Below are 23,135 nucleotides of genomic sequence, written 5' to 3'. Positions count from 1 at the left end.
TGCAGTCTGAAGGTCGCGGGTCCGAATCCCTGTCACCGAACATGCTCGCACATTCAGCAGTGAGAGCGTTATAATGTGACGGTCAATCTCGCTATTTGTTGGTACAAGAGTAGCCCAAGAATTGGCGGTGGGTGGTGTTGACGAGTTGCTTACCTTGTAATCTATCACTGCTAAATTAGGGACGGATAGCAAAGATAGCCCTCGTGCAGCTTTGCGCGACATTCAAAATAAACTGATTATTTGACGAAATCAAATGTTTTACTGATGTTTGGATTCACACACATTTTGGAAATTTTAGATTTCGTCCACAAAACAAAGAACAAGTCTCGTACCTAATGCACTTGTCTACAAACTCGTGATCTGTTATTAACGAACTGTTTACTCCAGCCGAAAACGTTCTCCACCTTAAATCTTCCATCCGACTACATCTATGCTAGATCTTTAGATTAAACACCAACAAAGTGCTTTCAATATCATAAAACATTTGTGAAGATTCAAAAACAAGCCTTAATTTGCATATTTCAAGACACGTAATCACAATAATAGGCATCTATAACATGCTTGAAATGGTCATTTAGTTTCTCTGTATATATACATATATATCTACTTTCGGCTATTCAATAGTTAACACCAGTCAACCGTTTATTTGTTCTGCCGACGCTTCAGTGTCAATTCAATTCACGATCAGGCTTAACCCGACCGATAAACCTATTATATTAAAGCCTTGAATGTACTTCAAGTTTTAATTCTGTGTGATCTTTTTTCTTTTTGTAATCTACTCGTTGTGTTCATTTATTCTTTACATAGACTAGCCTTCTTAACTTTTATGCGTACATTAGATATATTAACAGATAATTAATATATACATGGATTATATTATGAGCTCATATTACTCCTGTTATCCATATTACATGTAAATTTCATTATTATTTTTCCAACCTAACTCTATTACTTTTCTTGACTAAGTGGCTCAAATTCTCAATATTTGTATTTAAACACTTTATTTGAATATTTTTGCACTATCGTTTAATACACATCAAAAGCCACATCTGATACAGTCGGTTATTATACAGAACTACACTTAATCTTCCGGTAATTATGTGCTGTTATGTAATATTCTACCTTCACAGCATAAACATACTGATACGTTACATATATAATAGACTGCAAGAGCAGAATTAAATCAATTCATATTTCACCATGGGTAGATTCTTCTAACTTAGCACTTTTAGGAATAATGCTACATTAAAAATTAATAATTTATCTACGCGGAAACTTTGATATTGCGAAGATTTCACAGGTAGGTTTCTTTCGATGGTGTCATTTTATGTTATAGTGTTAGTATACTGTATATATATTAGTATATTTTGTAAAGTAAGATATTGTAACAGCAGTTAAGTTTAAAACAAATGAACCCACCAGCTTGAAGAGGAGATTCAGGAATTTTCTTACTGCCTGCTAAATTATTGTACAATAATCACAACAGTAGGCAGACGATGATGTTTAGTCTGATAATAATGTCTTGTCTGAGTAGAAAAGTAGGTAAATAACGTAAATTTTAACGCTAAAGCGTAACATTTTTTTATTTTTTAAATATTTTCAGAAAATCATAGCATTTGGCGTGAAATTTTATGCATAACATTCCTATTGATTTAATCTACAATTTTCCAAATGTTTTCGATTAACAATTAACAGAATTCGAATTTTTTAATCACGACTACAAGTCGATATTTGGATCAGCAAACATAACCAAGCACCTAAAAGTGAAAGTGAGACTGGCTGCCACGTGGAGTAACGTGACGTATGGTTTATTGCAGATGAGTAAACCAATCGTAGCGAGGACAACAAAACACTCTTAATACTATTTGTATAGCGTTGGTTCTGTGAGTATTTTCAACCAATCATATACTTATAACTAAAGCACGCTGATATCATACACATAACGTACATAAAGCAGAGAACAGGAAGAAGACTTCTAGAGTGCAAGTCTCGCAGTTGGAAAACATGACGTCGAGTGCATTTTCATTTATGCTCTTGCCGGTAGCATTATTTCTACGACTTCTCGGTAGTTCCGTCGTTGATTCACCTGTAAAAGCTGTGAATTGGTCCGAAAAGAAGGTAAGCTCACTTCGTTCATTTTCACAAGGTCAGAACAATTTATAAAGTATAGTACTAGCATGTATATCGTTGGGGCAATATCCTGGTTGCACCATAGTCTGTGATAAACGACGCGTCGTCACTGAATACAGACTTTTCGTGACTGTAGCCGTTGTATACCTAAACTGAATAGAGTTTGTCATTACTTTATGTGCGAGTTCAAAAGAGGGTTATATCAGCACTCTATTTTTATTATATATGTGCCTATTAAGTACACCTAGAAAGGCATAACATTTTTTTAGATCCAACTTGTTGAGTTGCTATTACTAAAGTCAATGTTAAATTATTTTTTGCGAGACTTTTCTCACACATTTTGTTATTTGCCTCAAATTATTTTGTGAGGGTAATTTTTTGATATTTTGTTGGAAAAGTGGGTGATAAAAACACAGTTAAGATTCTTTTTAAAAATCTAATAAGAATTTTTGTAATTTTTAAACTATTGACAAACTTTCGAAACTCATTTGAGGCCGTCATTAGGTCAGCTGGATAAGGTGAGAAACAACAGCCTTGTATTCAGTTGACCACTTCAAAGGCCTAAAATGAGACTTTTTAGTAAAGTTTTTGCCTCTTATGTAATAGACGTTATTAACAGACTGTAAAAATAATATACAATGAACATTAGTTAAACAGCAAAAGATAAAAAGAAGTATATGAAAGGTCAAACCAGTTAGGAGTTAATATATATATATTTAATATATATAATTGAGGATACTTTTTAGTGGTTTGATCTATAACATACTTCTTTTTATATTTTTCAACAAACACTATGCGTAATTTCCTACATTAGTTAAACTGCAGGTGAGAACGAACGTTCACAGATATCTCTAAAAAGCAAAAATCTGTAATTGGAAGCCCTACATCTAGATGTTCTTTTCTACATAAATTGTGCACATGTGTTACAACTTCAATTTTTTTTTCTCGAGGAGATTTCCTTGAGGTTTAAAGAAAACAGCACTGTTACCTGTTTTCAAGAAACTGCTGTCGTGTCATTACTGTATTTGAAGAGAAATTTAAAGATGAATAACATTTTGAACAAACTTCCAAACAATTAAAACTCGCTGGCATTGGAGACGTAGTGGATTTATAGCTCACAAAGAAATTAAGTTATTAACTGAAAACACGCGTAATCAAGGTAGGTGGGTTAGATATACAGTACAACTCGGTTATAATGTCATTAATTTACTAATCACATCAGTAGATCATATTAAACAACAAACAAACGCCCTCAGCAGTAATGTATGTATGATGTTTTATCACGATCAGAACTGAAAATAATTTGAAATGTTATTATTACTGGCTCAACAAGTTTCTGATTACACAAGTGTATATAGTACAATTTTAATAATACCTTCAATAATATAGTATCATTTCAACAACACCTTGTTTTGTCACAGTCCAGAGTTCTTTCTTTTATCTTAAATTTAGTTTCAACGATATGAGTCTGAAACAATATATTGTATCTTGTATGTAGCTGTCGGAAAGGCTTTTCGCCCTGGTCTTGAATTTTACCGTTGCCTATCAATCAAATTGTGCATTACAACAAACTAGCAGATGCCCATTAAAAAATCTTCAATTGTAATTTTCCTAAAAATAGGATGAATAAATAAAAAAGAAGATGCAGTCAACCCAAATCCTTGAATCATAGCGTATATGCAATTTGATTGTCTAGCGGGCCATTTGCAACCGTCTTTTATCATTCCATGGGTTATTTCAATAAGGAAAATTGCATTCCGTATTTTTAAAGCAATTAAGCAAAAGAGACTGAGTACAGTGCATTATTGTCAAAAATGTTTGGGTTTCGATGCAATGGGTGGGTCCAACACAATAGAGCGCCCAGGTTGGTTAAGTAGCTGCGGATATTTTTTTTTTCGCTGGATGCCACCGTTCTTGCCATTTTAGTGAGCGCAAGAAAAACTGCTACCAAAGTGATAACTTTTAACAGCTGTCGTTTATATAAGAAATATCAAAGGGGATATTTAAATCCATTTATTCAACATAGTACAATAAAGGCGTGTATCTATATAATACCGACATGAATATATATATATATAAACTGAACAACAACAAATATATACCCAAACATGTTCCTTTTTTTATGTCGTTTTTCCCGTCTTATGCGCCTATCTTCGAAATATTTCTTTCAATCAGTTGACGGAAGAAGCCACGTTTTTTCTTGAAATTCCCTAGTAAAAAGAAACATTTTTGTTCTTAAGTTTTTCTCAGTATGACGATTCAGCACCAACGAAGAATGACGGATCGATGTTCATATCGATATGAAATTGCAAAAAAAAAAAAAGAATAATTTTCCTGTAATGTACTCTTGAAAAGAAGCATTTCAATATTTTTGTTTCTACGATTAACCGTTCAGGAGATACAGGGCATGACAGAAAGGCATCCGGCTATTATAGATAGATAGATTTTGAAAATAAAGGGCATACGACGAAAAAATATAACTAAATCTATGGAACATCTTCATAACGTTTCATTAAATTTAAAATTTGCTAACTACATATAATACCAATTAATAGAAATAATTTAAACGCCACTGTTAGAAAAATGAGAACGTCAAGCTATCACTTATTTTCAAATTTTGTCTTATTTTACTATATTTTACATGATAGTACTGATTTACTTACAAAACTGTCATAAGCCCGTTCTATATTAATTGTTTTAGACAGAGTTCATCGTCTTCTCCCTGTAAATCAGTTCGATATTTTGGTTATGTTCATTTTATATAACGCTGATTATAAAATGTTAATGATAATCTTAGTCAATATAATCTCTTTTCAATTTAGCACCAAAACAGAAAAAAAAATCAATTTTCTCCTTTTTTTTGTGGTAGTGTGAAAAGGTGAGTTTTAATATTGAACCGAGGAAAAAAACAAACTCGTAAACAGTATGCTAACTTCGCATCGTCTGGAATTATTTTGTTTTAATGTATCTCATTTTCTGTTCGCAATTAAACTCGTTACCTTTTTTAATTTTTGGGTTTGTGATGAAAACAACTTTCATAATAATCATGGAGGCGATTTCATTATTTTTGTCACCAATATAAAAAAACGATGAAATTGTATATGGCATGTGTCGCCCTCTCTTGTTAAAATTCTCAAACATTATGACAAGAGTGAGGTATGTAATTGAGAGTATCACAGAAAGATTAATTTTGTAAGAATGTTTATTTATGTTTCTCCATATAAATTGTTTTTAACACCTCCCTGTCACTTTTGTTTTAATAACATGATGGATGCTGGTTGTTTGCAGTGTAAATGTGGAAGCTATATTTGGAATAATTATGTTTGTTGTATAGCTGCTTTAGAGAGCCATATACGTTGAACCGAAGGTTTTCAGCCTTGTGGTACTAGTGCTCTTGGGGACACTTCGAGAACCTTTGAAGGCAGTCAAAATACATTTAGAATTTTTAAAGTTACATTCGTCCGAAGCCAATTTGTAAGTTTATAGTTTTGGTACCATTCTCAAAAAACAAGATTAAGGGTCAAATAATGTAACAAGAATACGAATATTACTGTTGCCAAGATCAATTTTCAACTTGAAGTCGAGAATTAACAATGGCTACTAAATCTATTGATTGTGGTTTTTGCAGTTTTAGCTAAGCTACACTCGAAATTCTAAAACTTTAATGGGTTTCAAGGTCCAGAAATTCAATAGAATATGTGTTTTGAAAGTGTAGGAATGTCCGAAATTTAATTTCATAAAATGGTAATGAAATATTAGGAAGGAAACGCTAAATATATTATCATTTTAACAATAAACAATAGTTTCAAGTTTACTGCTACAAAGCTATTTTCCAGGTAAATTTTGTTAAAGTGACTGATATCAGGAATAAATATCCAAAAATTAGACATTTAAACATTTATTACCCAAGAGCACAAATGTTATGTACGACAATTGTGTTTTTTTTTGTTTGTTTTGCATTTGCACGTGCAGTTCCCACAGTGGCTTGTTTTGCAAGAATATGAAATTATGTCAATGCAGGTACCCGGAAGAGCATACCTAATTCAAGTTTCCACTCCGAGTCATCACTTGCAGGAAGTTCCATTTCACGGTGGTGGACATTTTCTCATACGTCTGTTTGGTAATGTGAACGCATGATGCTGTCATTGTGGCAGAGATTCCGGTTTCTGTTGTTTAGACAAACAGAGCGTGACCAACATAGTTTACACTTGTAACCTGTGATCCGACCTTGTAAAGCTTCATGGCAAACTCTTCAGCAGCCGGTGTTGCATTTTCAGTCAAAGGAACGAAAAGCAAATCAGCATGACTTGAGAATACCTTCAACTCCCCTGCATGCTTGGATGGTAAGATACCACATTTCAGCAAGTTGGACTTTACCATTGATGACAACTGATCATATAATGTGTGAATTTGGTTAAACTTTTTCTCTGATGTTCCAGCCATAATCCTTAGTTTCGTGCACTGCATCTTCTCAAAGTGGTAAATCAGAAGCAGGAATACATAGGTGTCCCGAGTCCAAACCATTACTGTATCGAAGTTGTTGCTGACTGCACGCAGCACCATTCAAGTGCCCGCCCCTTCATGTGATACATGTATTAGACAACTACTGTGGTATTTTACCTCGGCAGCAATTAGACCACGTATCTCTACAATGCGCACATGATGTTTATAATTGGGAATTACAAGGCTAATGATGGTGGAATTCATGTTTAAGGTTTGCACTTGTGCAGACGATCTTCCTTATTTTCCTGACACAGAGCGAAGAACTTCCGATCTTTTAGAGAAGAGCGAAAAAGTCTGACTGCCTCCCTGTCTTGTTCCGTTTGCTGGAAGAACTGTCTGATTTTTGTGGTGGCTGTTTCTGTTAGTCAGTATGTTTATCCAGTTTTGATATCTGGCTTTTCTTTGCGTAGTCCGCATAGCACATCCCATGGCAGTAGAATGTGATGTTTTTAGAATATGGACCTAACAGTGATTCAAGACGTTCAGTTGTCCCATCAGATAATATTTTTCTTAATTTTGTTGCATCTGATAATCTTGCATTTCTCTGATCTTTTGCTTCCAAGAAGTCGTCTTGTATTTTTATCGCTGTTGACATTATAGAGCTAATTGTCTCGTCTTCCATACAATAGCTACCGTGATTAAAACTCCATACATACTTTTCGTTACCTTACAAAATTGATTTTTGGACATTTTCAAATATCAAAACATTTACATTAAAGTTTTTGATATTATTAACCCCATGAAAAGGTTTGAGATTTCAAATGTAGATGATCTAGAACCGGAGATGTCACGGTTTATTGATTTGGCGATCATCTTGGCGGCCATCTTGAATTCTGTACTTCAGGCCAAAAATCCTTCTTGGCAATAGCAATTTTCATAATCAGTGGGGTCTAATTACCATAAAAAACATATGTTCCCAGCTTGTTACATGATTTGTCTCTTACGTGAATTTCTAGACCCTTTTTAGAAATTTCTGCCTAGACTATTTAAGATACTGCTTCTGTTTCAATGTCGTCAGCTAATGTATCGTATCTGCCAAATCTTGGACTGTCTCGGATAAGATAATATTTAAATTTAGGAACTAATTTGGTTTTACACTTTATTCTCTCTCAGAATCATCACCGTCATTGGAGTTATGTGTTTCTCTGGATTTGTTTAGACTCGGTGTATCTTCATCGTCAGTAGTTTCTCCATTTTCAGAACTGTTTGGTTACCATTCCCTGGTATTATTTTTACATTTAAAGTTTAGAGTAAAGTATTTCACACAACCTACAGTTTGGAAGCTTTGTAGTTAACAACATCAAATAACTAAACATAAAGATATGGGCTACTTCTATACTCTTATAATTGGTGAACATGAACAGCGTTTAGTGATTTATAAGCAGCTTGGAGTATCACTCGGAACGTGTGACTTATGACATATATTAGTAACTTACAAGAGACTCAATACAAATATTAATGACTTACAAGAAACTAGAAAACATATTATTGACGTGCAAGAGACTCAATACAAATATTAATGACTTGCAAGAGACTCAATACAAATATTAATGATTTGCAAGAGACTCAATACAAATATTAATGATTTGCAAGAGACTCAATACAAATATTAATGATTTACAAGAGACTCAATACAAATATTAATGACTTGCAAGAGACTCAATACAAATATTAATGACTTGCAAGAGACTCAATACAAATATTAATGACTTACAAGAAACTAGAAAACATATTATTGACGTGCAAGATACTCAATACAAATATTAATGACTTACAAGAGACTCAGTACAAATATTAATGACTTACAAGAAACTCAATACAAATATTAATGATTTACAAGAGACTCAATACAAATATTAATGACTTACAAGAAACTAGAAAACATATTATTGACGTGCAAGAGACTCAATACAAATATTAATGACTTGCAAGAGACTCAATACAAATATTAATGACTTACAAGAAACTAGAAAACATATTATTGACGTGCAAGAGACTCAATACAAATATTAATGACTTGCAAGAGACTCAATACAAATATTAATGACTTGCAAGAGACTCAATACAAATATTAATGACTTGCAAGAGACTCAATACAAATATTAATGACTTACAAGAGACTCAATACAAATATTAATGACTTACAAGATACTCAATACAAATATTAATGACTCACAAGAAACTAGAAGAACATATTAGTGGCTCACAAGAAACTAGAAGAACATATTAATGACTCACAAGAAACTAGAAGAACATATTAGTGGCTCACAAGAAATTCGAGAAAAGATCAGTGATTCACAATTGACTATGACCCAATACACACTAGCTGATCGTTACAGTTATTAATTATAAACAGATGTCCGTTTAAACAATTGCCTAAAATAGTGATGAATAAATAAAAAAATGGCAAATATCCTCGTCGGACTTCATTTCTCTCTCTCTCTTTTTAACATTTTAAAGGACTTGTTTAAAAAAAGATCTTAAATTAGAACAGCAACGAGCTCAAAAACCACACAAAATCATAGCAGTAGCCCTTTTTAACTCACAGTATAAGCGTAAAAACGTGCTTTACGGCATAACCAGATTCATTCGCTCGGGTCCCTGGGCAGTTGCTTCCTTTGCCCCCCCCCCCCATCTTCTGTCGGCGAGCTTGCTAATATATATGTATATATAAAGTCAGTGTAGACAAACATAATATACTATAAATGAAAACGACTTCAGCTCTAGAAAATTGTTACTTTTACTTTTGTTTTACTCCCAGTGTTTCGTCCTTGTGACTTTGTAATGGAATCTTCTAGCCTTAAGTCTGCAAAACGCTACTGCAGCACCACAGAACGGTTTGATTTAACAGGGATATTATGATATATAATTAAATGTTACAGTATGATTAAAATACTGTTTATATTTAATAAAACAAATTAAAATTAATTTAATTTTGATTTTACTTAAAAATGAAAAAAGCGCGGGAAACTTAAACACAAGTAGAATATCGAATAATAATTTTGAACATGGGCCGCCCCCCAGTGGCACATCGGTATGTCTGCGGACTTATAACGCTAGAAACCGGGTTTCGATACCCGTGGTGGGCAGAGCAGATAGCCCATTGTAGCTTTCTGCTTAAATTCGAAACAAATAAATTCAAAACGAATATGGGCCAAATCCAGATGAAGAAGAAGAAGAAGAAAAAAAAAATTTGAAGGATATTTCTTAACGGAAAAAAGACAGAAATATATATTTTAAGTGGGGTTTGTTGATTTATTGTTTGGGTTTCGCGTATGTGTGGAATTTCTGTTTATTTTCTATCTAAAATTGAGACTCTTAGTAAATATCTTGGCATTAAAAAGACTGTCTGTTTTTAGCACACTGTGGACTATGGTTATTTAAATAATATTCAGCAAATGTATTATTTTTTATATTGTTACAGTGTGTCGCCTTAACGTATTCTGACACAATATGTTTCATATTATTTCTGCAACCCCGAATATAAATTGAATTTGCAGTTGTAGCAAACCCCTGTCAGCATAGTACATGGCATTTGTTTTTTGCTTTTTCCAAGAAAGATTATACTAATAGTTTTATGTTTTGTTTTCAATTCAACTTCTGGTTTTTTCAACTACCTGAACGTTAGGGTTTGATTGTTTCAGCAATGATTTTAATTCAGGAAAAGACTTTAGGGCTTAGGTATGGAATGACAAGTTTTGATCTATATGCAAGGTTTTTCTTTCATATTTGTTAACAATTTTAAATTTGATGTTTATTGGGTAACTATCAATGGTTAGAATACTTTGAAGTTATAAAACCGATCACTTTTTGATTATTACTAGAACTAATTAAGTTAATGCACGTTAGTTGACAATACATACAGTTACTTCTCCGTCATAGGTAACTATCAATGGTTAGAATACTTTGAAGTTATGAAACCGTTCACTTTTTGATTATTACTAGAACTAATTAAGTTAATGCACGTTAGTTGACAATACATACAGTTACTTCTCCGTCATAGGTAACTATCAATGGTTAGAATACTTTGAAGTTATGAAACCAATCACTTTTTGATTAATACTGGAACTAATTAAGTTAATGCACGTTAGTTGACAATACATACAGTTACTTCTCCGTCATAGGTAACTAAGCCTATGTTTTTAATTGTTTTTTGTCGTATTTTCTCTTAAAACACATGTAACTGGATGCATGAAATAGATGATAATCTTATCAACCTAATATACAGATGAAATGATAGGCCACGTAATGGGAGAATAACATCTGTTCAGTATACTTATCAACGTAGATCCATTTAAACCTAATATACAGATGAAATGATAGGCCACATAATGGGAGAATAACATCTGTTCAGTATACTTATCAGTACAACAACGTAGATCCATTTAAACCTAATATACAGATGAAATGATAGGCCACATAATGGGAGAATAACATCTGTTCAGTATACTTATCAGTACAACAACGTAGATCCATTTAGTCATGCTTTTGTAATTTGTTTTGTATGAGATTCTGTTATTTCAACCTTAATAGCACGTGAATTGTAAACATAATTAATACAAGACGTCTGCCAGCCTAATTTATTGTGCCTTCGTGGTTTTAGTTATTGAAGAATAGACACAGATTAAGAATAGGATATTATTACCCTTGTTTAAATTGATTCTTTAGTTAACGTGCTAAGTTGTAAAATATTAAATACTAGCCTCGCGCTTTTGACTTGTAGGTTTTCGGTTTGAGTTTTTATCATGCACCTTCATTTGATTTGTGGTTGCTAGACTTTCCATTTGTTAATTATCTTTTGCCACGTCATGGCAACGGTCACACATAGAACTACATTCATCTCTGGAGTGTTACCCGAGTTACAGGTTTACGGTCATGTATTTCGTTTAAAATTTCTATAACCGGTCTTCAGTATCCTGAAAGACTAGAGTAACATCTTACAATGTAGCAGTTTTTATATCGTATACTGCTGCTATCTACTGAGAAACATTCCGTTGTGTTCTATGCAAATAAAATACTTTTTTCAGATATTAGGAAATTATAGGCATTTTTGTAAGGATTTTTTTTTTCAAATTAGTTAAGTTAGTTCTTGTTTTACAACGATACTGTCAATTTTCTTAGTTGTTAATATTATGTTTTTGTGAAATAGTGTACTAGTTTTTATTTGTTAATAAACATAATATATATTAAGTTGTATATAGAAGTACTAAACGTCTGTTACTGCTTTTCACTAGTGGCACCATGAATCAGAAATTTTATCCAGAGCAGCCGTCCACACATTGACTTTAACTAACCCTATTCAGTATGCAGTGTTTAATAGTACACTTGACGTTCTTTTGACTCCTAGAGTTCCTGGAACTCGAGGTCACGAGAATGTGAGAAAGGTAAGTCGATCCATCACTTGTCCTGATTATTCAGTTCTGGGATGAAATAAGTTGAAAATGAGTGAATACTGGTTACTGTTCAGGAAACATCTCAAACTTCCTTGTGCTTTTGGTAAAAAAAATAAAAAAATAACCAAATTAACAACAATATTGTTAATCATGTGATATGTTGGACTCTCCGAAACCGCGTAAATTATATTGTTTGAGAGTGAATACCAGTTTATTTTATTAATGTTAATTTGAGATAAATTGTCGAACCATCTGTTCATTGTTAACATGAGGTATAAATACCAGTCGAACAAAGGTATAATATAGTTATAATTGTTGCATTATCTTGTTTATTTGTGTTCATTGTTAAAATGAGGTATAAATACCAGTCGAACAAAGGTATAATATAGTTATAATTGTTGCATTATCTTGTTTATTTGTGTTCATTGTTAAAATGAGGTATAAATACCAGTCGAACAAAGGTATAATATTGTTACAACTGTTACATTATCTTATTCTTTCTTGTTTGTCTTTTAATTTACTTCATCCTTTTATTCTGTATTTTAATTACTATTTATGAAATATTTGAACTTTGTAAGTTTTTGTACCTAATATTTTACCCTGTTCAATATAGCACGCTGAAGATGGAATATATATATATATTCCGGAACGTTGAATAATTGAATGTTTCTTACTATATACACACGTGTCAAATGTTCATTATTGCTGCCTCGTTCTACTGTTCTTCATTAAACTTTGATTGCCGTCGAATGAATCTGTTGCTAATATATAAATATATTAAGTTGCTGTGGCCATTTTCTTAATTGTGATTATCATTCATTTTACTTAACAGCTAAACATTTGATAAAAAATAACATGTTTGTTATTATGATATAAATGTAGTTATACTGAAATGTTAATGATGGATGACAGACAACGAAGAAAGTTAAATTATAAAACCTATTTCTACTTCACTTTTACATAGATGCTTTAGTTTATATTTTATCAGATTTTTTTTTTTTCTTAATTCAGTTGTTTATAAGTAAAATATCTGTTTTATCAATTTTGGCAGTTTATAGTTGAAACCATGAAGTCTTTAGACTGGGAAGTTGAGGAAGATACTTTTATTGCAACAACCCCCCATGGTGAAATACTATTCACAAACATCGTTAGTACCCTTAACCCTAACGCTTGTGAACAGTTAGTGCTGGCTTGTCATTACGACTCTAAGTATTTCAGTGAGGGCACGTTTTATGGAGCCACTGACTCTGCAGTTCCCTGCACAATGATGATTCACTTGGCCCGTATTCTGGACAAGCAGTTAAAACAACAGAAGAAAAAGGTTAGGTTTTCTGGATAAACAGTTCTTACTTGTTAACGTTAAGTGTACTATTTGTCCATAAACTTGTAGAATATTAATAAAAGCAAGCAAACTTAGCACTTTATTGCGAGTTTCTCCATTAAATGTTTTAATAAAATGGTCGTCCTAATAAAATAATTTTTATTCTTCGTAATACATTTAGACTTAAGAATATTTATTCATATAGATTATCGTCTTCACCTAAAATACCATTATGGCTAGTTTATGCTATTGTAATTTCACAAATGTTACAGTGCTGATTAGAGTACAGAGCTCTTTTTTTTTTAAGCGCACACAAAAGCTGTATTTACGCCAAATATGTAACTGATTGAAGTCCAAGACGAATATCTGGAAAATAATAAACCACGGTTACTATTTATCTTTGTTATTGACAAGATGGTCACAGAGCGAAGTATATCGCTAACCGTGGAGACGTTATAATGTGACGGTCAATCTCGCTTTTCGTTGGTAAAGAATAGCTCAAGAGTTGGCGATGGGTGGTGTTGACTAGCTGTCTTCCCTCATGTCTTTCTCTCCTAAATTGGAGACGGCTTGCGCAGATAACTTTCGAGTGGTTTTGTACGAAAGTCAACAAACAAATTTATTACCTAAATTTTCTAAGTAGACCTAACTATGTACGTAATATGTGTGGGTTGTGTTCCTGATGAAGTTCTAAGTAGACCTAACTATGTACGTAATATGTGTTGGTTGTGTTCCTGGTGAAGTTCTAAGTAGACCTAACTATGTACGTAATATGTGTTGGTTGTGTTCCTGATGAAGTTCTTTAAGTAGACCTAACTGTGTACGTAATATGTGTGGGTTGTGTTCCTGATGAAGTTTTAAGTAGACCTAACTGTGTACGTAATATGTGTGGGTTGTGTTCCTGATAAAGTTCCAAGTAGACCTAACTGTGTATGTAATATGTGTGGGTTGTGTTCCTGATGAAGTTCCAAGTAGACCTAACTGTGTACTTAATATGTGTGGGTTGTGTTCCTGATGAAGTTCTAAGTAGACCTGTGTACGTAATATATGTGGGTTGTGTTCCTGATGAAGTTCTAAGTAGACCTGTGTACGTAATATGTGCGGGTTGAGTTCCTGATGAAGTTCTAAGTAGACCTAACTGTTTACTTAATATGTGTGATGAAGTCGCCAGATGAAATATTGGATAGTAACAAACACAAATGTTTAGAATAATATAATATTTTTTGCGTCATTATGACCAGTCGAATCGCATGTAACTGACCACTCATTTGAAAAAAACGGTTTAACAAACTAAGTTATAGTATTTGATTTGTGTGTGTGTGTCAATGAAGCTGCTACATAAAACATTTCGTTGAAAGGCATTTGGGCTTATAAATTACATCGTAGTTTAGTCACTTCTTACAGTTGGTATATTACTATTAAATATTATATGTGGGTCTTGGCGTTATGTGAATTATAAAGTGACCAAATTTCATAACCAAAAAATGACACCCGTAATATAGATATTGACTGATTTTACTGTAAAGTGACAAACACAAACACTGCTATGGTCCAGGACTCCATGTTCTGGACACTCATCCACGGCTTACTTAGGCATACATGTGTTAAGAAAGATCCTCTACTCTGAAAAAGCCCTAGAAACGTCTGTGACAGTTACCAGGGGTGTAGTTAGGCGTATGCAAGTACGCCCATGCTTAGCATTGAAAATTAAAGATACGAATGTTACTTGATATAAAATCTTAAATATAAGAGTTATAATATCGTGTATATGACAGATTTGGTTACGACTAATTAAATTATGGCAGTTTTCTTCCAAACAAATTTAGAAAAAAAAAACTGCAATAAAAGAAATGTTTAGAATACTTTAAGTCGCCTGTATAATTAATTGTTTATTGATTTTATACGCAACAAAAGGTAACCCGAATATGTCATTTCAGATTTAAATTCCAAAACTTTTCTGAGGAGAACACTAGATCTCCCCTAGTGGGAGGGAAGAACCCCTCCCATACCTCCCTCGTCCGTGCGCAACTCAAATTTACACTCAGTTACGCCTCCGGTTACCACAAAATTTACATTAACTTACATGAAACTTGAACTGTTTCATGTACGATTGAACAAATTAACATGATGAGCAGTTGCAGTATTCACCGAATGTCAAACGAAACTCACTGTTATCTGGGGTAATAGTTTATTGAGAGGCAGTTCTCGAAAGGATGATTGATATGTGGCTTTGTATTTGTACATTTCTGTCATTTATATACTAAGATTTCTTCAGCTAAGGTGAGGTTCCCTGGTGGGACAGCGGTAAGTCTACGGACTTACAACGCTAAAATCGGGGGTTTGATTCCCCTTGGTGGACATAGCAGATAGCCTGATGTGGCTTTGCTATAACATACGCACGATAAAGTGAGCTTGGTTTCGTTAATTTAAAAACTTAATAATATATATATATATATATATATATATATATATATATAAACACACACTAAGTTAAAATGTTCACCTATACTCTCCAACAAATATCTCATGCTAGTCAAAATGGTACAATATATAGAATATGCTGTTAAAATTGTTCAGACTCTTACGTAGGAGAAACATGAAGAAATGTAGAACCAATGGAAATTAAACGAAAAATTAAATAATCCTGTGTTATAAAAGTGAGAATTAATTCCTTAGCGTGGATGCTGCTCACTAATAGCCTTCTCTCTCGTTGGTAGTTTGAAATTAGGGACGGCAGTAGATAGGCTTAGTAACTGCCACAAACATAAATAATAATGAACGCCGTGAGAGGGGAGGGTAGTATTTTCAAGTGCTTGATGCTGTGGTCGTGATGGTTGAAATGTGTCGCCACATGTTTGTTTGGATCATAGTTTTGGATGTTACAGATTTTTTTCGCGTGCTCGTTCTGAAATAGACCTATTTGTCCTATGTATACTTGCCACAACCTTACTTAATTTGTATAGTTATAATTATGACTACAATATCGAGTGAACAGTTTTCATTATTACCTGTAGTTATGTTAGTTTCAGTTAACCATTTTCTCATATTTACCATTGTGGGCATTGTTGTTACTTTTTCAAGTCTTATTACTATTATTACCACGAAGTTTCATTAATATTATTATTGCCTATACGTTTCGACTTCAACTTTAGGATTTAACTTTGTTTATTGCTTCTAGTTTCCAGCTGCATGTGTTTGTTTGTTTTGAATTTCGCGCAAAGCTACACGAGGGCTATTAGCGCTAGCCGTCCCTAATTTTGAAGTGTACTTGGGCTACTCTTTTACCAACGAATAGTGGGATTGACCGTCACATTATAATGCCCCCACGGCTGAAAGGGCGAGCATGTTTGGTGTGATGGGGATTCGAACCCGCAACCCTCATATTGCGAGTCGAGCGCCCTAACCACCTGGCCATGCCGGACCCGCTACATGTGTGTGTTGTGAAGTAACTGATTAGTTGGATTAGTTGTGTTAGACATACCTTATAGTTTGTGTTTAGTAAACTTTCTTATATAAACTTGGTTATTTTAATTAGAGTATCAATATTTTTAGAACTTATTGTATAATTTTGTTATCTATTTATTATATTTATTATTTATCTTCATAAACATTTTTTGCTGTATTGTCTGTACTATCCTACTGCCAGAACTTATAGTTAATTTTGTTTGTTTGTTGTCAAGCAGAAAACTACACAATGGACCGGAAGCACTCTTTAGATAAACAGTAATATGTGTGTGTTAGTATCTTCTCAGATGTCAAGCTGCTCTATAGTTACACTGCGAGTCTGATTGGTACAAGACATTATGGAGTTTTACCATTAAGTTAAAATATTAAGTTTAACATATACTAATGTAAAGTTTTCGAGGGACATGAAATTGATGTTTACACATAAAGCAAAATCTATCCTTCTCTTTATGTGTTCTGTAACTTGCAAGTTAAGCTCAATTCTTTCATTGGTGTTATGCTCATTAACACTATTCGTTAGAATGTTTAATAAATAAATAATACATACACATACACCTGTATTTTTCATCTGTATTATTAGGATTATTTTGCAATGTTAGGTTAATATATTGATATAGGACTAACTTAGATTTCCTAAGCTGACCAAACCTTGTGAAATATTGTTGGGGTTGCGGTCGAAATTATAGCTAATAGTGGGGAAGCATAGGATAAAACAATACATTCTAATCGTTATGAATAAGAATATAATAATAGTATATTTAATTAGCTGTATTAATCACTAGATTAATTTTTAGTTCTGAGCTTATGTTGTCAGGTTTTACGTATGGGTCGGATTCTTTACAGTAGATGTGTGTGAGTGACTTATTGGCGATAAATTTCAGCAGTAGACAAACAGCACACAATTCACGTATTTTTAAATAATATATTAAAACAAGTCAAACATATATACAATGTTTGTTACACTGTTGATTAGCACGGTTGTATCCAGAGCTTTAAATAACTCTTTTTTTTTTCATCAGAGTCCACACAAGTTGGTTCAGTTACTTTAGAACTCAATTGAAAAGACAAATTATTCTCCTCTACTGTTATTCTCTACTCTGTTGTTATTACAACACATCTGTGATAATTTCACTTTAAAAATCACCACTATACATTCTTTATGGCTAAACTCACAATTGCGCATTCAGAATCTATCTATCAAACTAAATTTTTGATATGTATTTATGCTCCGACAGAGGTCTAGAATGTTCCACACACTGATAGATATTATGATGAAATAATGCTCCATTAGAACAACGAGAAAAACTCTGAAGGTTCTAGTAACATGACCACTTCATAACTATTGAATTACACAATGTATGAATCGCAAAACCTGCAATAAACTATTGCTTCTAAAAATAACTAAATTTAACACGTGCACTATATAAACTATCTAAATTATAACACTTGCATTAAACTTAAACTGAAACAATCGTGTATATCTAACATATGTAGTCCACTTGCTTTGATAAGAAATTGATATTAATTATATTGATGACAACATTTCTTTTTCTGCGAGATTGGCAACTGATTGAGGCTGCCTGGTTCTGGGAGACTTTAGGAATAACTTGATAATCAACTCAGCTAGATCTCTAATGTCTGATGTATTGGCCAGCAATGCATATTCATCCAGGGCTCTGCCATGTAGAAATTCAGGCTGACTCCAGGGACCAGCAATGAAGTCCATGTTCTTACCAAAGAGCATTGATCTTACACTATACAGTTTGAAACAACTTGGAGACAACAGCACTCACTATAAATGAACTCATCATTGGATAGTTGAAGAAAAGATAGTCAGAACGGTCAAGAATTTGATATTAGATACCAAAAGCCTGGATTGGTCAGAAGGCCACCAGATGTGTAGGTTATAAAGATGGTCATAACTACCTATTCATACCATATTTAAAGAGTTCCTGCCCAAACACGAGCATATAAGATGAACAACCTCTTGATCTCTACTTAGTTACATGATATATGTTCATCATAGATAGTTTCTTTGACATTAACAAAGTTAGCAAGCACATACTGGACAGTCTGTATTACTCATGACTTATTCATCAGACTAACTGTGACAAGGCAAAGTGTGCACTTTCACTACACCTAAAATTTAAACAACTCAAGTTAGTTCCCCGATTGGTGTGGCTTTATTTTGATGCTCCCAACTGCGTTATCCAGTGCTTTACCAACACATCAACCACAGGCTGTGCCAATGTCTTGACCATGGATAAGTCTCGACCCACCTCATGAAGTAGTTACTGGTCATGAGTATATGTAGGTAACCTTGTTCCATCTCCAGGAGTGGACCAGTGATATGCAGGGCTATTCTCTGTGGAGAAAAACCATCAATTATTTGTTGATTAATCTGTTTAGGCCCAATCTTTATTTAGTGTTGAGACCAGCATTGAATGTTAGAATAGATGTGGATAATACCTTGGTGCTCTCAAATCTTTGAATTATGTAAAATCTGGATAATCTTGTGCTTCAAAGCTCTTGGGACCACTAGTTGCAACACCCTGCACTCGTAACTGCTCATTAAAGTGGCATAGGTTATGTGCATCGATGCTACATTCCTCAATCTGAGCTGCTTGGGCTTAACCTTTCTACAGAATCTCCCAAAATTTTAATTGTGGCTTCAATTTACTGGTGAAATTTTCTACTTGTTGTCGCCATGCAGGAATGGTTTCATTTCCCACATGGTGTTTAGGGTCTTGACATTAAATGAATGGATAGTCTCTCATAAGGTCAGACAAATCATTGGCATTTTTGTTGTGGGCCTGAGTCATACTGTATGACTAAATCTATCATCCATTACAGATCTTTAAACGTTCAGCAACCGTTTCAGCAACATATGGTTCACTCAGATAATGAACTTGGTACCATACAAGTATTGCTGTGAGTGTTTTATCAAGGCTGCAGCTGCAAGGAGTTCTTTCTTTGTTGAACAATATCTGTGTTCAAAAGCCATTATGACTACCCATTCTACTCCATTTTGCAACTGCATTAACTGCTTTGATTCTACTATCATTGTTACAAGTATCTAAGAAGAACTCGCAGTCCTATGATGGATATGCCAGGACTGGGGCTTCTACCAAAATGTGCTTCCTTTAGTGACTGGAATGCATGTTCACATTTCTCAAGGTGAGGTGATCTCGAATAAGTTTGCCACAAATTGTTGGTAGCACAATGCAAAACTGAGGAAATTGCAAACATCTCGCAGATTGAGGCCAATCTCGTACCACTTTTATTTTAGCAGGATCCCTCTCTACCCTCAATATGACCAAGAAATTCCACTGTGTATGCATGAAAGCACATTTCTGTGTTTTCAGTTTCAAGCCTGCATTTTTTATCTGCTGGAATACAATTATCACGTTCTCAGCTATAGATTCAAACATGAACACTAAGACATTGTCAACATATCTCGGGTACGTCTCCCATTGTAGACCCTTCAGTGTAAGCTTCAATAGCCTTTCAAACACTGACTGGCCCACTTTTCTCTATCTCCTGTTTCCATCCAGTTTTACTGGATCCCTGGCCTTGTCGGTATTCACGGGAACGAGCTCGCTGACACCGCAGCTAAGTCCGTCTGCTCTGGTGCCGTCATGGCCATGCCTGTCCCATACATGGACTACAGTCCTGTCTTCAAGGCGTGGCTTTGTGCCAGTTGGCAGGCAACTTGGGGTGAGCAATGTCATAACAAGCTTTTCCAGATCAAGCCTTCTGTTGGTTTTTGGCCGTCTTGCTTCCATAAGGATCGGAAGGAGGAAGTAGTCCTGGCAAGGCTACGCATTGGTCACAGTTTTTTAATTCATCATTTTCTTTTATCTGGTATTGACCCACCGATGTGTAGCTATTGTGACACTCAAGCCACAATAGCCCACATTTTACTGTCATTACGACCGTGAGCGGCGGCACCATTTTAGACACGTGTTTTCTAAGAGTTTACCCCTGACGTTGGACAGTGTCATTGGTAATGGTGACACTGTCCTACTAGATTGTATTTTTAATTGTATATCTTTTGTTTAACTAGCTGTATTTTTACATTTTACTCTAATTTACTTTCACTGTTTTTACCGGTTGTTTGGCACAGATAGCCTCGTTGCTTTGCGCCATAAAGCACCAAACAACCAATTAGCCTTTCAAAATCGGCTGTCACATCACATGGAACTCCACTTGTGTAATTTTGATTGTGTGATACTTATGCACTCTACTGTTCCTAGATCCAGTCTGGTCTGCATCAGGTAACTCTTCTATGGAACAACAGTTAACTAGTTGTACATGTGAAACTGACTGAGAAGCTCTGAAGTATGTTTATCCCAAGGATGCTGATGCCAGAACTGAGGTTGGTGACAACTACCTTTATTCTGTGAGAAATGCCTCCTAGACAGTGTCATATAGTTACATCTCTTTTCATGTCTGGTTTACCCCTGTTTGCCAGAACAAAGTTTATGTCAACTGGCTGGAGTAGTAGTTTTGCTTGGAGTGCCTGATATACCATGAGACTTAGCAGTGTTTTGGCTGATTTTTTATAAACCAGTAATGCTACCTCTTGCCCTTTATCCTGACAGGCATGTACCAAGACCCATCCAGTCCTGACATAGCTGGAATGTCCACTAAACCATTTTGGTGCAAGCTGTCCACTGCACCACTCATTTGGTGATCAGGCCTGACTTGGGCTTCAATTTAGTTTCATTTAGCTATAGCAGCATTTTTCACTGCCTGTTATTGGCTGTCCTGCTTAGCCATCAGTCAAAACCAATAGCCATGTATACCTTGCTGCTCAGCAAGATACAGGCAGTTTACTCAAAAGTGACCCAACACTCCACAGACAAACCCTAACTAGTGATCTGTGTAGAAAAAGAGTTACCTCTTTTTAACTTGTAATCAATATGTCTATAAATACCCCCTAATATTATATGAGGCTTAGTGAAAATGGTTTGAGTGACTTAGCCATCACTATGCCAAGATCCTTTGGTTAAGTCATACTATTGAGTGAGTTCTCATACATATTAAATGTGTCAATCAAAATAAAATAACCCAGATGCATTGCTTTGTCAAATATTTGTATAACTTACGGATTCATCCAAGTCATTCAGTAGCACTTCAATATCCTCAAAACAGCTAGAAAAGCCGAAGAGTTTAATGTCTACAGCAAAATTTACTTATTGATTAATTATGCCATTATATGATTAATGTAATTAGTAAAAAACAAAGTCCCAAGTACTAACCCCTAAGTCACTCAATTAGTAACAAAGGTCCCGTTTCATTATACTCCATTAATGATAATTTTATGATTTGTTTCATCCAACCACCCTAAAATCCAATTAGCTAGTCTTTCTTCATTTTGTACTGATGTGATCTTCTTAGTTAACCTTCTCTGTGGCAACTTACCAAAAGCTTTAGTAAGGCAAAATTTCCTTTTTATGAATCTATGTAGGTTTTTTTTATGATACCATATTTCACTAAATAAATTTTACAAATCCTTTATTAGACTCTCTCAAATTTTTCTCATTACAAAAGTAAGTCTAAATGGTCTCAAATTTCCAATGCAACTCTTATCACCCTCCTTTAAAAACAGGAGTAACATTAGCAACTTTTCTCACCTCATGCATCTACCAACTTGATATTGATCAACCAAAAATTAAATTAGAGACCTAACTATCTATCTTTGACCTCATGTAAAACCCGGTTGAAAGAAACTTGTGTGGTCATGCTGTTTTATCTATTTTTAATATCTCAATCATTTTACTTTCTGCCAATGGATATCTGCTTGATTCAGGTCAATTCCAATATTTCACATAGAATCCTCAGCATAAGGAATATTGTTAATATTTTCTTTTGTAAATACAGAAGAGAAGAAGAAATTTTAAAACCTCGGCTATGTCACAGTCTTCAACATACATCTTTCCATATCTTTTAAGAGGTCTGTGTGTATTTTACATTTTAACATTTTGATTACTTTTAACACAATTAATATAAATTAATTGTTGTTAGATTTATCATTATTAGCCAGCAGTTTCCCTTTTTCATTTTTCAATTTCTTTTTTAATAAATTCCCTTAGTTTCCTATAGCTTTAAACATTGACACCAGGGATAAAAGTGGGGAGGTATGTGCTGTTATGCAATATGCATATAATTAAGAAAAAAAAGTGGTAAGTACAACATAATACCAAAAAATTAGTATTAAAAAAATGTTATACTGCTTCAAAACACACTACCTGCACCTCTTTAGAGATGGTTGACCATAGGTAACCACGTGGCCTTAATCTTCAGGAATAACAAACATA

General features: G+C 34.1%; 1 protein-coding gene across 1 annotated transcript in view; it reads left to right on the top strand.

Moving 5' to 3' along the window:
• The first annotated feature begins 1,949 nt into the window (after window positions 1–1,949).
• The window catches only part of LOC106466842 (glutaminyl-peptide cyclotransferase-like), a 40,956-nt gene continuing 19,770 nt past the window's right edge, over window positions 1,950–23,135 (top strand). Inside the window, exons 1-4 of the mRNA XM_013927146.2 lie at window positions 1,950–2,118; window positions 11,868–12,017; window positions 13,078–13,347; window positions 22,911–22,955. Coding sequence (XP_013782600.1) covers window positions 2,005–2,118; window positions 11,868–12,017; window positions 13,078–13,347; window positions 22,911–22,955 — 579 coding nt within the window. The 5' untranslated portion in view covers window positions 1,950–2,004. The remainder of the gene's footprint in view (window positions 2,119–11,867; window positions 12,018–13,077; window positions 13,348–22,910; window positions 22,956–23,135) is intronic.

Source organism: Limulus polyphemus, unplaced genomic scaffold, assembly GCF_000517525.1.
Source record: "Limulus polyphemus unplaced genomic scaffold, Limulus_polyphemus-2.1.2 Scaffold2395, whole genome shotgun sequence".
NCBI lineage: Eukaryota > Metazoa > Arthropoda > Merostomata > Xiphosura > Limulidae > Limulus > Limulus polyphemus.
The sequence above is the reverse complement of the archived record's forward strand: the minus strand, read 5'-3'. Positions and strand labels throughout refer to the sequence as shown.